The sequence below is a fragment of the Protopterus annectens genome, chromosome 12.part0, assembly GCF_019279795.1.
Source record: "Protopterus annectens isolate FY-2018-M chromosome 12.part0, PAN1.0, whole genome shotgun sequence".
In the NCBI taxonomy this organism is placed as follows: Eukaryota; Metazoa; Chordata; order Ceratodontiformes; family Protopteridae; genus Protopterus; species Protopterus annectens.
The window spans coordinates 4,151,188-4,164,577 of NC_056746.1; the positions used below are offsets into that span (position 1 = coordinate 4,151,188).

General features: G+C 39.5%; 1 protein-coding gene across 1 annotated transcript in view; it reads left to right on the forward strand.

The window, feature by feature from the left end:
• Positions 1 to 13,390, forward strand: part of LOC122817306 (serine/threonine-protein kinase SMG1-like) — a gene marked incomplete in the record, with an annotated part of 2,898,779 nt that overhangs the window by 1,826,594 nt on the left and 1,058,795 nt on the right. The window contains 1 exon segment of the mRNA XM_044090530.1: positions 7,399 to 7,576. Coding sequence (XP_043946465.1) covers positions 7,399 to 7,576 — 178 coding nt within the window.

The window sequence follows — 13,390 nt, forward strand, 5'->3', positions numbered from 1 at the left end:
GCAATAACCACACACCATCCCCCTATTTGGATGTACATAGTTTGGTATTTGGGTTACCACTTAACAGTGCTCTGTGGCCTTTGTGTGTGTATGCGTGTGTGTTTGTGTGCAGGCACATGAATGTGTGGTTTGTTTTTGTTGGTACTGAAACAGTAGGTGTTCGCAAGGCTTGTATTTTCATCTCCTGCTGGACTCCAGAAAACTGAAAGGGTCTTGACTGTGGGTTTGTAAAGCAGTCCGTTTACGGCCGAATGATTGCTCATGCCATTAAGGCAGTGTATTATACAAACCTCTGCTGTTACAGATTAAGGAGGACTTGTTCAACTGTCTTCTTTTATGCCCTGCCTCTTTATCTAATTTTCCTTGGAAAGAGTGGGGCTTAGAACTACCCATTCTGCATGCTGAAAGTTGTTACTGATTCAAGTTTGGACAATTTAGGAAGTCTGTCTTTTTTTCTGCCAGGCTGCTCTGTCAAGTTTACCTCCTTCATTCTGTGGATTTTCACAAGCTGTTTTACATGGATAGATACACAACTTTCTGCATAGATGAGTAGTTTAGTAGTATATCCTTTTTACAGTCACAATAAGGTAAGAAAGTACCTAATATCACTTAATTTCACTGGATTCTGTTGCAACAAGCACGGAAAGCCTTTCCCTGCAATTCTAAGATGTGTACCACTAGAGCAATAAATGACATCTGCGCATCTTCAGCCTTCCTTGAACACCTTTGTAAAGCAGTACAAGTTGGATGTTATTTTGGGGTCTTTTTTCAGTGCTGCTGTCATTCATGATATGTTCCAATGTTGGCTATTATCTAGGGACCTTTACTAAAGGCTACCAATGGGACCCTCTTCAGTGATATGAAAATTGTGTACTTAACGTAACTAGAGTTCTGTAGGAATGCCCATCTTCAGTAACATAATCTCCATCCTCTCCACGTTATCCTTTTCTGAAACTTTGTTCTGTTCTCTTGACTCTCTGCTTTCCTGTATTCAGTGCTGTTGATGTAGAACTGCAGAGTAAGAGATGACATCATGGTTAAGAAGGAAGCTTATATGCAGCTTAGAAAGTATGAATGCTGAGTGGTCTTGATGTTTTTGTAACATCAGTTCTAAAGATTAATGAAGACAGACGTCATTAGATTAAATGCACAGCTTTGTAGCTTTTTCATACTTCACGATGTGGAACAGCTAGATTTACCCTTATACAGGCAAGTTTCTCACAGCAAGTAGTTGTCTGTGCGTTTCCCTCCCCTTTCTCTCTCTTCTCCAGAGCACTTCAAAAGTCCAGAGTTTGATGTACAAGTCAAATTCAGTTGCCCCCTGTCCTTTGTATTAGGCAGCATTTTTTCTCATTTGAGAGAAGCCTGCAGGGAAAAATCCCTTTCACTGCTGCCGCCCCCCCCCCCCCCCAAAAAAAATACCTTGCCCAACAGGAAAAGAACGCTTGTGCACCCAAACCTAAAAAAGTCAATCTAGCAGCCTGGAAGGTATGACTGATGCCACTCTGAGCCCCCAAAGTGATTTTGCGTATTTTCAGAGGCTGGAAAACTAGCTGCCAGGAAATTCAACCTGCCTGGATTTTTGAAAGTGGAGGGAGAATAGTCTAAAGCATCATATTTAATATTTCAGCAAGCCTTGCTTTATCCAGTAGCTCTGTTTGGCAAGGAGCTTTCTTATGCCTTAGAGTACACCTTTTGGCCCACTTATTCCTGAAAGTCCCCCTTGACATCTGTTCCCACTGTCTAATAGTTTCTTAACTGGATTCTGCCCATTGGTAACTGATGTTGATAGTAGAAAGTAACCAAGAATTGTTTAAGTCAAAAGGTTGTTTATAACTTTGCTACCCTTGTGTGTCAAAGTCTTCTAGGAAAAACGTTTTTTGAGTGATATAATTTACACATGTAACTAGGGAATTGTGTTTTGAAAATGAGTCTTAATTTTTTTCTGACGTCTTGACTCCTGTGGACAAAAGCACTAATAAATTCAGTGAAGCATTTGGTTCTGTGACGGGCATTTTTATTTTTATTGATTTATTTATTTATTTATTTTAACTTTATCATAGGAAGGCTTTCTTTGCTTGAACTATCAAACTCAACACCAATAAATTTGTAATGCTAAGTACCAAGAGAAAATGAGAAATTGAGGACAGTACTAAGTTTGTCTCCAACTAGGACTCAGGCTTAGACCCTTTGGAGTTAATGTAGTACGTCTGACTACCAGGGTAATTACATAGCTCACAGAATGTTGATGGCCATTGCCACTCTGATATACACACACACACACACACACACACTTGTAAGAAGTGGTGGTTGGCATAGTAGTTAAGGTGTTAACTTCTCATGCACAAAGTACAGGGTTTGCTTCTCACCTTTCATTAGTGTCTGGATATTGGCTATGTGTGCAAATGGCCTGTAGACTGACTTGACTGGTATTAACCTGTGAGTAGGAGGGAGAGTTGGGGCTTGTGGGATAGCATCAGCCATAAAAATGGAACTTAAGGTACAGGAACCATTGGTTATAGAGAACATGGGATCTTGTATTACAATATTCCCTGGTATTCTGGACCAGCTGTTAAAATCTAATTGTTCTATATAATTGATGACATTCTGGAGTGTCTAGTTTCATATCCTATGTGAAGCACACTCCTGGACTTCGACCAGTGCCTTTACTTCCAAAGCTTGTATCTGATATGGCAGTTTATTTAAACTTTGACCTAAAAGTGAGCAGGTGGATGCCTGTGTTATGGGCTTTATAGAATTATAAGCTAGATGTATAATTGCCAAGAACAGAACAGAAAAGATGTTACCACTGAAGTTCTGCAGGGGACGTATGCTCATTCTTCCTTTCTTTAGTGCTTTTCCTATGTATTAAAAATGTTACTGCAGTAGTGATCTTTGAGTGCACTACAGATGTGTGACTGTATTCAATTGACCTTAGATGTCTGAGCACAAGGATCACTGCAGCTGTGTAGGCTCTCTCCTGTCATTCCCTATTTTCTTTTCTAGTTTAGAGACATCCTGTCATTCAGTGTTATGAGATGATCGACTTCAATACTGCTTTTCAGGCTTTGTTTGCCCCTATTCCCTCCCAGTTTGTATCCATAATCTGATCAATACTGTGTGTTTGTTAATTTAAACTGTGTTTGTTAATTTAAACTGAGACCACAGTGGCCGTACTGCTACAAGGTTATCCTGTTTTTCCACCTGAAAATGGTTAAGAAATGACTTACAGTTTCAGAGCAGTCCTTGGTCAATTGTGATTGTTTCTCAAACACTAACTTGTCTTTGCTTTGGCTCATTAGCAGCAGTACAAAGAACTGCCTGCTCACACCCTTGTTCTTCCCTCCCCTTCCCTGTTTATTACCTTAAGACAATCCCAAAGTTAATAAATATTACCTGTGGCAGGCACCATTTTTTAAAACTACAATCACCCTTCTCACTATCATATGTTCATTCATCAATTAACTCTGTTACCTGATTGTTTCCAGCCCCCCTCATAAGAGCAACTAACAGGGTCTCTACCCGTTTTGCTCCCCACCCTGCCCCCTATTGCCTCCCACCTTTATTACACTCACAAACCCCTCCCATCTTTCCAGTAGCCAACCACAGCGCTAACCCAACACTACCTCCTCCATCTTCCCACTACCATCACACCTCCTCAACTAACATGTACAAGCATACCTTACCTATGCTCACTGCATGCACTCTCCTTGCATATCTTACATCCTACCAAAGCTCTATCATTCCCGCACTCAACCACTACCACTGTACTACTACTCACACCACCACTCATGTCTCACCCTCACTCAGCTCCCCTCCCACCAATTCAAGAACCATCCCTATGCACCCCCCACATATTCTACCAACTATATTACTCAAACATAAAGCATCCCTACAACTTAACATAGTAACCCTCCCACCATACCTATTACCCAAAGAGCACAATCATAAAGTTTCCCTTATAAATGAACACATTCAAAAACTGAGAAAACTAATAACCTCATGTATATCAAAACTAGCCCTAAGTGGAGATATCCACCCCAACCCTGACCCTACCGTCTCCAACCCCAATCCTCATAATCAGACAAGAAACCACAACTTCTCCCATATTACAGACAGTAGGAAGCCAAATTACTTCCTTCTACTAAGCCTAAATATTAGAAGTATATCCAACAAAGTCCATGAACTCCATGCCACCATAGACTTGTACTCCCCAGATATAGTCATCCTGACAGAAACCTGGCTAAAACCTCACATTACCAGTGAGCAAATACTCCCTACGGGTTATGGCATACTAAGAGTAGACTGGCTAAACAAGAAAGGAGGCGGTGTAGCTATAATATTTAAACAGCATCTCAACATCCAAATCTTAAAATCATCAGCTCCACAAATAGGCAATGAAGAAATAATATATACCAACCTCAAAATAAACCAAAACAAAACCATCAACATAATTGGATGCTACTTCCCACCTGGCCAAAACATCCCTCCACTAGAAAACCTCCTCAGCTGGTCTACCCACCATCTCCCCCAAGAAACTATAATTTTAGATGATTTCAATATTGACTGGCAATCCTGTTCTGGCAACCATCCAACCCATCATGTAAACCTTCATGGCTTCACCCAACTAGTCCAGTCGCCAACCAGGATAAATAAAAACTCCAGCAAGCACACTACCCTGTATTGGATACTAGTCAGTAAGAGCCCCCAGTCATATACAACAGGCTGCTTATCAGATAGCCTCAGTGATCACTCCCCAACATTCCTATTGAAAAAATACCTATACCAAGCTAAACCTGTCGTTTACCATCAGATATGTAAAAAAATAAATTTTAACCCACTCACATTCATCTCATCCCTCAAAGAATGCAACTGGCATCCTCTAAAGTACCTCAGTCTTGATGACGCAGTTGCATTTTTTAATACTACCTTCCTGAGCATCCTTAATTATCATGCCCCCATAAGACTTTCCAGAATCAAAGCACAACCCTCCCCATGGCTACAGAAAACCGCTAAGTCAGAAATGAAAAACAGGGATAAAGCCTGGGAGCACTGGCGCAAAACCAAGACCCCCTCAACTAGACAGAAATCCTTGAAGTACGCAAGAGAGTCAAAAAGCTAATAAAACAGGACAAATTCCAATACTACCAGTCTGCCCTAGACTCCTCTGAACACAGCCCCAAACAATTCTGGTCCTCCATAAACTCCATCCTCCACCCAGGTAAAGTCAGTACCCCTCCTCCTAACATCCCTCATTCCTCAGAAAATATTGCTACCTCATTCAACACACACTTCACACAAACCATACTATCACTAGCTAAACAACACAACCCTCCTCCAACCCACACCTTCAACTACTAATCTCCCCACTGCCTTCTCTTTTTCTCCTGTACCTACCTCCAACATAAAAAACTCTTAACTAAACTTAAACCCACCAAATTAGCAGCAGACAACCTCCCAAGTGAATACCTACAAATCGCAGCTGATGCTCTGGCCTACCCAGTATCCATCTTGATTAACCGATCTCTGTCAGAAAGTTAAGTTCCCACACTGTGGAAAGTATCACGTATAATTCCCCTCCACAAAGGCGGACCCTCCATAGAACTAACCAATTACCACCCCATAGCTATTCTCTCTCTACTCTCCAAAATACTAGAGAGATGCATACACTCTCAGGTCTCAGACTACCTCCTTACTAACAACCTCCTTTCCAATACTCAGCATGGTTTCCGACCAAACCATAGCACCACCACTGCCGTACTCTCCTTTACTAACACTATCCTTCAGTATAAAAACAATGGCTCTCTCTCCTCTGCTACTTTCCTAGACCTATCTAAAGCATTTGACATGGTCCCACACAAACAACTTCTCTGTCCTCAATAACCTATCCTCACAATCAGTCACCAACTGGTTTCAGAGTTACCTGTCTGACCACCAACAATCCGTTGTATGGCAGAATGACATATCTCCCCAACTACCTGTCTCCATAGAGGTTCCCCAAGGATCCATCCTTGGACCCCCACTCTATTCTGTTTTCACAAATAATCTAGCCTCTGCCACCACATATGGCACACTCATACAATATGCAGATGACTCAGCCATCATCTGCTCAGCCCAGTCCCTACCCAAACTGCAAAAAGTCACACAGGAAGCCTTTTCCTCTGTTGAAACTTGGTTATCCGATGCCCAATTAATACTCAACCCAAACAAAACTAAACTACTCATCTTCCAACCCACCAAACATACTCAAAACAACTCTCATTTTAACATCACAGCAAAAGACAACACCACTATATACCCAACTGAACACACCAAATTGCTAGGAGTGGAAATAGACAATAAACTAAAATTTGACATTCACATATCCATGACCATAAAAAAAGTCCACAAAAAACTAGGAGCGTTATACAGAAATAAGCATCTTCTCACCAAAGCAGCAAAGATTTCAATAGCAAATTCCCACCTTATCTCCACCCTACTTTATGCCGCTCCAATATATACCAACCTAAGGCAATGCGATCTAAACAAACTAGAGACCTGCTACAACAAAATTGCCAAATTCGTCACAGGGGCATCCTACCGTAGTCACCACTGTCTCTCACTTGCTGAACTGGGCTGGCTTGAACTCCCTCACCTCCTTCAATGGTATCAACTCTCACTCGCCCACAAACTAGTAAACCATCCACTAAATGTCCCATCCCTCCAGAATCTACTCCAACCCTATCGCACCACCAGACCACTAAGATCCAGCAACAAAAATCACTTGCAGATCACTAAAGCCAATAACTCTGCTGGTGAAGCACTATTCTCTTGCACCATAGCCAAATTGTGGAACTCCCTCCCACCCACAATTACCTCCGTACCATCATGCACCCAAAACTTTTTACTAAAAGCGCACCTAAAAACATGCTGGCTATGCCCTTGCAACTCCCACTGTAATATCACCCACCCCATCCAACCACTACCTTTCTTTCCACTCCACTAACTACCTTGATTATAGCAAGCTCAGATGCTCATAAGCCTAGTACTTATACAGCAGGAACTTCTTATTTTAACATTTGTTAATGTCTGTTATGTACTTCACAGATAACTATTCTAGTTGTCTACTGATGTACTATGTTCGTCATCTGTAAATATGTTGTAAGTAATTACTATGTAAATTGTTAATCGCTATGTAATCCAATGTAACTACTGTCTGTTCATTTTAACTGTGGAGCTTTTCTCCCCGGGCCTCCGTTGAAAATGGACCTATGTCCAGTCGGACACTCCCGGTCAACAAATATAAGTAAATAAATAAAACTCTTATCAGCACTTACAATTAGTTCTATGTTAAGGCAGAGCTGATTTGATATGCATTTGCTGTATTTTTTTTCAAAGAACATTGTCATCCCTTTTCAGGTCTGTATTGATGGGAATGATGCCAGAATTCTCTTGAACAGTGCTTCCAAGCAAAGTAATGATGATGTAATTGTCATGGCTACACTGAGGCTTCTCCGATTGTTGGTAAAGCACGCTGGAGAGTTGAGGCAAGGTCTGGAGCATGGCTTAGCCACTACACCAACTGCTCCATGGAGAGGTATTGTATATTTATACACTGCTCTCAAGAATGTTGGTTAACTGTAATCAGTGTGTGGTTCATTTTTGCTAGTTTTTGTTTTCTGTTTTGTTTCAGGTACCAATCAGTAATGGTGGGATGGAGATTATTACCTAGTGCTTTGCTAGAATTGTCATTTATTTATTTGCATTTGTTTACTGAGGAAAGTCTGACTGGGTTGGAAACACCTTTTCAGCAAAGGCCAGGGATAAAACCTCCAAATTTACAGCATAGTTAAACACATTTACATTAGCCAAAGTAAAACAATGTAAAATACTTGTTCATAAGGTAAGGAACATATTGGAATATTGCTTAGCAGTAAGTGATACAGTAGCAGTTACTGATAAGAATCAACAGATGAAAAGTATTTAATGCAATGTCAATAGAGCATTTTACATTCTGGAAGCATTCAGAAGAGCATATTACAGTTGGGGATATCACCTTCTGGAAATAAATGTAGTAATTATGTATTTTTAATAGGTGAGGTTTATAAAAGGAGGATGTATTGAGTTGAGTTTAAGGGAGATTAAGTTGAGGTTAAGGTTGTAATACAGTGAGAGGAGCTTAGAGGTGATTAACTGAAGGTATTGTAGCTCTATCTGAAAAGCAAGGTGTTATGTGACTTAATTTGGAAAATGAAATCTGGATGGAGTGGAAGCTGCCAAAAATGGAGCAGGTTTATCCAGGTGGAATTGTGCAGTGACAGATCCACAGATTTTTGAAATATGATTTTAATGAGAACTTGAAGAGGTTTGGTTTGCTGACTGGTCTGACAGAGATGGGTAGTGAGTTCTAGATGTTGGCCGCATATCTGAGATAAAAGGAGTTAAGGGAGGAGTGATATAGGTCAGGAATGTATCAGAGGGGCAAGGATTTCTACTGGGAGTATATCATTGAAGATTCTTATGGGAAGGGCAGTTGTCTAGGATGTGTAAATTTGTATGTGCTGTTTTAAGTTGACAGTAGTTGAGGTAATTTAGGTATTCAAGCCAACTGAGGAGTTTTATGGTGGTGCACATTGGTGGCAGGCTTAGCTGTTTTATTGCATTACTGATTAAGTTTTGCAAGCTGGTTTGAGTGCAGATTTGTGAAGATGGGATAGTATACCAGGGTGTGGCAAGTAAGGAGTCAGTTGCTTTAAAATTATAAGAGTAGTATGTTGGGTAGGATTTTGGCCTGTATAGCAGTCCAAGATTTTGATTTGTTTTCCTGGCTACCTATTGAATATGGTGGTCACATTTTAGGTTTTTGTCAAATACAACATCTTGGAGTGTTGTATGAGAAACAAATTCAGTGGTCCTCCCAATGGAGGAAAGAAGGGTAAAGCTAATTTTTACATTACAGTTTGATTTTGGGGTTAAGCAGCATTAGTTTGAATTGCTCTGGGATTGTTTTTGCTGTGCAGGTAATGGTGTAATCATCATCCTGTATAAGAATTGCGTTAGTGAAGGCAGTAGGAAGGCTGTTGATGAATATGTTTAAGGGGCCAGGTATGTAGACTTCATGGACTCAGCTGCGGTATTCAAAGAAAGGTGGATTTTGGATTATTGCCTCTACATTTTGATCATATTAGTGAGGTAGTCATTAAATATTTCTTGGGATGGGAGGGAAAGTCCTATGGATGAGTTGATAGAGTAGTTTGGAATGAGAGATTGCATTGAAAGCTTTTGATAAGTCAAGGAGTATTGATAACATAAGGTAGTTGTCATTTCTGTGTTTTGTGAATGGTGTTAATGAAAGATAGAGCAGTGTTGGTGCTTAGGGAGGTGCAAAATCCGGGATGGGAAGAGGAATTTGAGAGATAATTTAGTAGTTGAAAATGGATGAATTTCTCAAGGATCTTGGACAAAGGAGACGAGTAGTAGTGAATTTGAATTTAAAATTCAGTATTGGGGCCACGTTTCTGTAGTAGCAGGATATAGGATTGTTTCTATAAGTTCATTGGTACTTAATTTCTCTGTTGATTTGTGAGAATCTTGAGACGCCTAGCTTTACATTCCAGTAGTACTTTTTAGCCCTTGTAATTTTGCATATGAGACATTTTCATAGTTCCCCTATCCATGAAGGACAAGAGGTGCTAAACCAGGGGTAAATTTGCAGTTACCCATCCATTTGTCCAAATTTCATTTGAATAGCGTAAGGGAAATACTTTGCTTTATGCTGAGTGGAAGACTTCCTTAGAAGTGGTGCTCCCTGTGGTACAAACCTGTGTCCAATATATTTCATTTATTTTGTGAAAGAGTTTGAGATTCCCTTGAAAAAGTGTTTGATACTGTTTGACTTGCAAATGTGTGATTGGTAAGGCAGACTAGCGTTAGGTGAAGCTGCTGACATGAAGCAGAGACAGCTCGTATGATAAGAAGAGGCGTAAAGCTTTGAGATGATCTGCATAGTTTTTAAAATTTAGCCTCATGATTTTCTTATGAGGCAAAGGAAACAGGGTTTCCCATACAGACCATCTTTAAGGATAGAAGTAGCCTAGGCAGAGTGGCATCAGCAGCTAGGTTGAGATATTCTGAAAGGAGGTTGTTGGAGGCTAGAGGTGGTTGGATTTAGTTAAGTAAGATATTGTTTTATTATGGAAGTCTGGAGAGTGAAATAGTGAAGAATTGTTAATAGCTGGAGAATTGGTTGGTGGGACTGATTTGGAATTTAAGTGCCTTGGCCTGCTTTGATGAAATGGCTGCTAAAGATGCATGCTGTGCTGAAATCCATTTCAGTGGGTAGGGGGTTGAATTGGGTGAGTTTCTCAGAATTCAGGAGTGGATTGATGGTCGCCCACAATTTCTTGGGAGATGTAGTGTTGGTCTTGATGAATGATGTAAGTTTGTGTTTGTCAGAGACTTTGGCTTTTGTTACATTTCATACGTGTTAGCATGATTAGAGGTTTGTTGGCTCACGAAGTATACAGTGTTTTAGCTCTGTATCTCATTAGTTGTTTGGTCGCAAATATTATCTAAGGGTCATGATTAGATTTAACTCTCTCCTTCCCTAGGGGAACTTGGTTTAGCTTATTGAGAAAAAGGTGTCCTTGAACTGTTATGGCGTTGTCTAAGGGAGATAATTTCATATTGCTTCAGTTATAGAAGCTGAGAGTGTTAATGAAGTTATCATTATTACATTTAGATTACTTTTTAATGAAGTTGAATATGATAGTTTAGGACGATTTTGAAAGTGTGGAGTGGTGGTCACTAAGAATCTCATAAATTTTTAGTTTGGGTTATGTTTTCTTGGTTAGTGGTTAAGAACCAGTTCAGTATTTTTCTTTACCATTTTTTTGAACATAGTAGGGACATTGATAATTTGGTGATGTTATAAAGGTGATAAGTGGAGGGGGTTCTTGTTGAATGTGTAAATTAAATGGTTTGAGAAAGGCCAGTTTACATTAACATTCCCTGAAGATGGTTTCATGGGTTATAGTTAGCTGAAGCCCATGAAAGTCTATCTTTCTGATTGTAAGGTTAAGGGGAATGTAAGGAGCTATGATGCTTATTTATCAAGCTGTTAGTATTTGAGTTGGAAAAGGGGCATTTGTCTTGTCATACAGACTTTATTGCATATTGTTTGAAAATGAAACTGCAGTGCCACTTGCTGTTTGTAGAATCTGTAGAGTTTAAATATTTTGTAGCCCAGTTGGAATATGTATTCATAGACAATGTTTTGTGTCAGTCAGGTTTAAGTATGAGGATATTGGGGATATGTAGGAGAATGTTTGCATGGATTTTTTTGTAGTTTAGTTCATGGGCTTCTGTTGATGTTGAGGAGGAATAGTTTGTGTCATGATGTGACAGGAAGATTGGCCAGTCGTAATTGAACTAGGATCAGTATGTGTAGAACTGTACAAGTTGACGATTATGGATCTGTATTTGGATGAATAATCTCTACTGAGAAATGTCTGGATAGAAGAGCATGATACAAGAAAAACCTGATATGCTTTTTCTTACTCTTGCCTAGGGAATAAGTTTTTCTCTAACAAATGAGTGCTTATAATACAGGCAACAGTGTATCTAGTTCTCTTATCTATGGAGACAAGCTGATAAGGGGCAATAAAAACAGAATACTGCTTTCTTTTAATCGCTAGGATACAATGTTTTCTGAAGGCATTCAAGTGTTTTTCTAATCTGGGAGAGGAATAAAGATAAGAAAAACAGACAGCACTTAGTGGACCTTGAAGCACAGGCTGTACCATGCGTCTTACCATGGATAACCTTCTTTATAGGTTGATCGAAGCCTATGAGTATGGCTGTCAGTGTGGGACATTTGTTCTTATTAGAAAGGTTAAACGTCAGTATTTAAAGACATACATAGTTTTGTGTATTAGTATTAAGTTAATAAGTTTTAGGGGTGTTCTGGGGTGTTTACTTTTTTGAGGATTTTCACTAAAAAAAGTTTTGTAAGATGTGACATGGGTTCAAAGGGATATGACAGCAGCTGTATAAAATACCAACCCGCCAAACATTAATGTATGCATATAACACACAAGATGAAACTAAGACATTAGGGGAAAAAGGCTGTTGTACATAACAGGTGGGATTAACTTAACATTATGACACTTTTCTGTCATCTTTAAATATGAATGGTTTCACAGATGTATACAAAGAGTAGTGAACTATATTAAAAATGCAGAGTGCAAAGAGCTGTGCTGCAGGGGACACATTTAGAAAAACCTGAACATGTGTATTTGATAAAAGATTTCAGGATGGTTACTCAGCAGAATATCTGGAACAAAGGAAGAGGAAAATACTTGTATTTAATTGCAAGAGGAGCTCAAATAGTGATGGAAGAGGAAAAAAGATAATAATGGTACATTTGTAGTACTAAGGGGCTACTGCCAAGGGAGGAGGATTACACTGGCGTGTATTTATATTCCACCAAAAACTGCAATAATGGAGCTTAAAAAAATTCTGCAAGAAATAATCCACTTTCAGCAGGTAGTATTACTTTTAGATAGGGACTGGAATTGGATTTGCAGCAATTAGTATGTATCTGGGAGACCCAGAAGGGAAAATATAACAAAAGAGGAAAGATTTTCATAGAAAATTGTGAAAATATTTGGTGTGGAAGATGGTAATCCGGTAGTTATAGTTCAGAGTGAATTTACATATTATTCCCCAAGATACAAAAACTGGGCTAGGCTAGACAAATTCTCTTTCACAGGAACATGTGCATTTATTTAAAAATGTTGATACACATCCAGTACGTACTTCAGGTCACTTGCCAATAATAACTAAACTAAAAATGCATGGTGGTGGTTGTTGTTGGTCTTTCAGCTTTTTCCCGGTAAGGGGTCACCACAGCGGAACTCTGGTCCACTAATGATTGGCAGTAGATTTTTATGAAACGCCGAGGTGCCAGCTCGACGCCCAACCTTCAAAGAAGGCACACCCATTTGCGCACACATGTCTTTTGAATGCTACCCAACCGCATGGAGGACATGCAGACTCCACATGGTAACGAAATAAAAACGAGACTGTGGCTCTTTCCCGCCTACCTGTTAAAAAAAAAAAAAGGAATGGCTAGTGGAAATTATTTAGGAGGAGTTGGGAAAGATTGAAATTTCTTCTGAAAATAGATCTAGGGAATGGGATAAAATTAAAAATCGGGTAGCAATAATGAAAGAGATGATTAAGAAGTAACGAGAATTATTTAGAGGGACTGAGAAAGTTTAAAGTATTGCAGAACAGGGGGAATCTCCCTGAACAAGAAGTGGAACAGTTGTAAACTGCTAAACAGAAAATAAGGGACTACCTCAGTAATATGCATGAGTTTAGAAAAACTGTTAAGTAACTGTTTTTG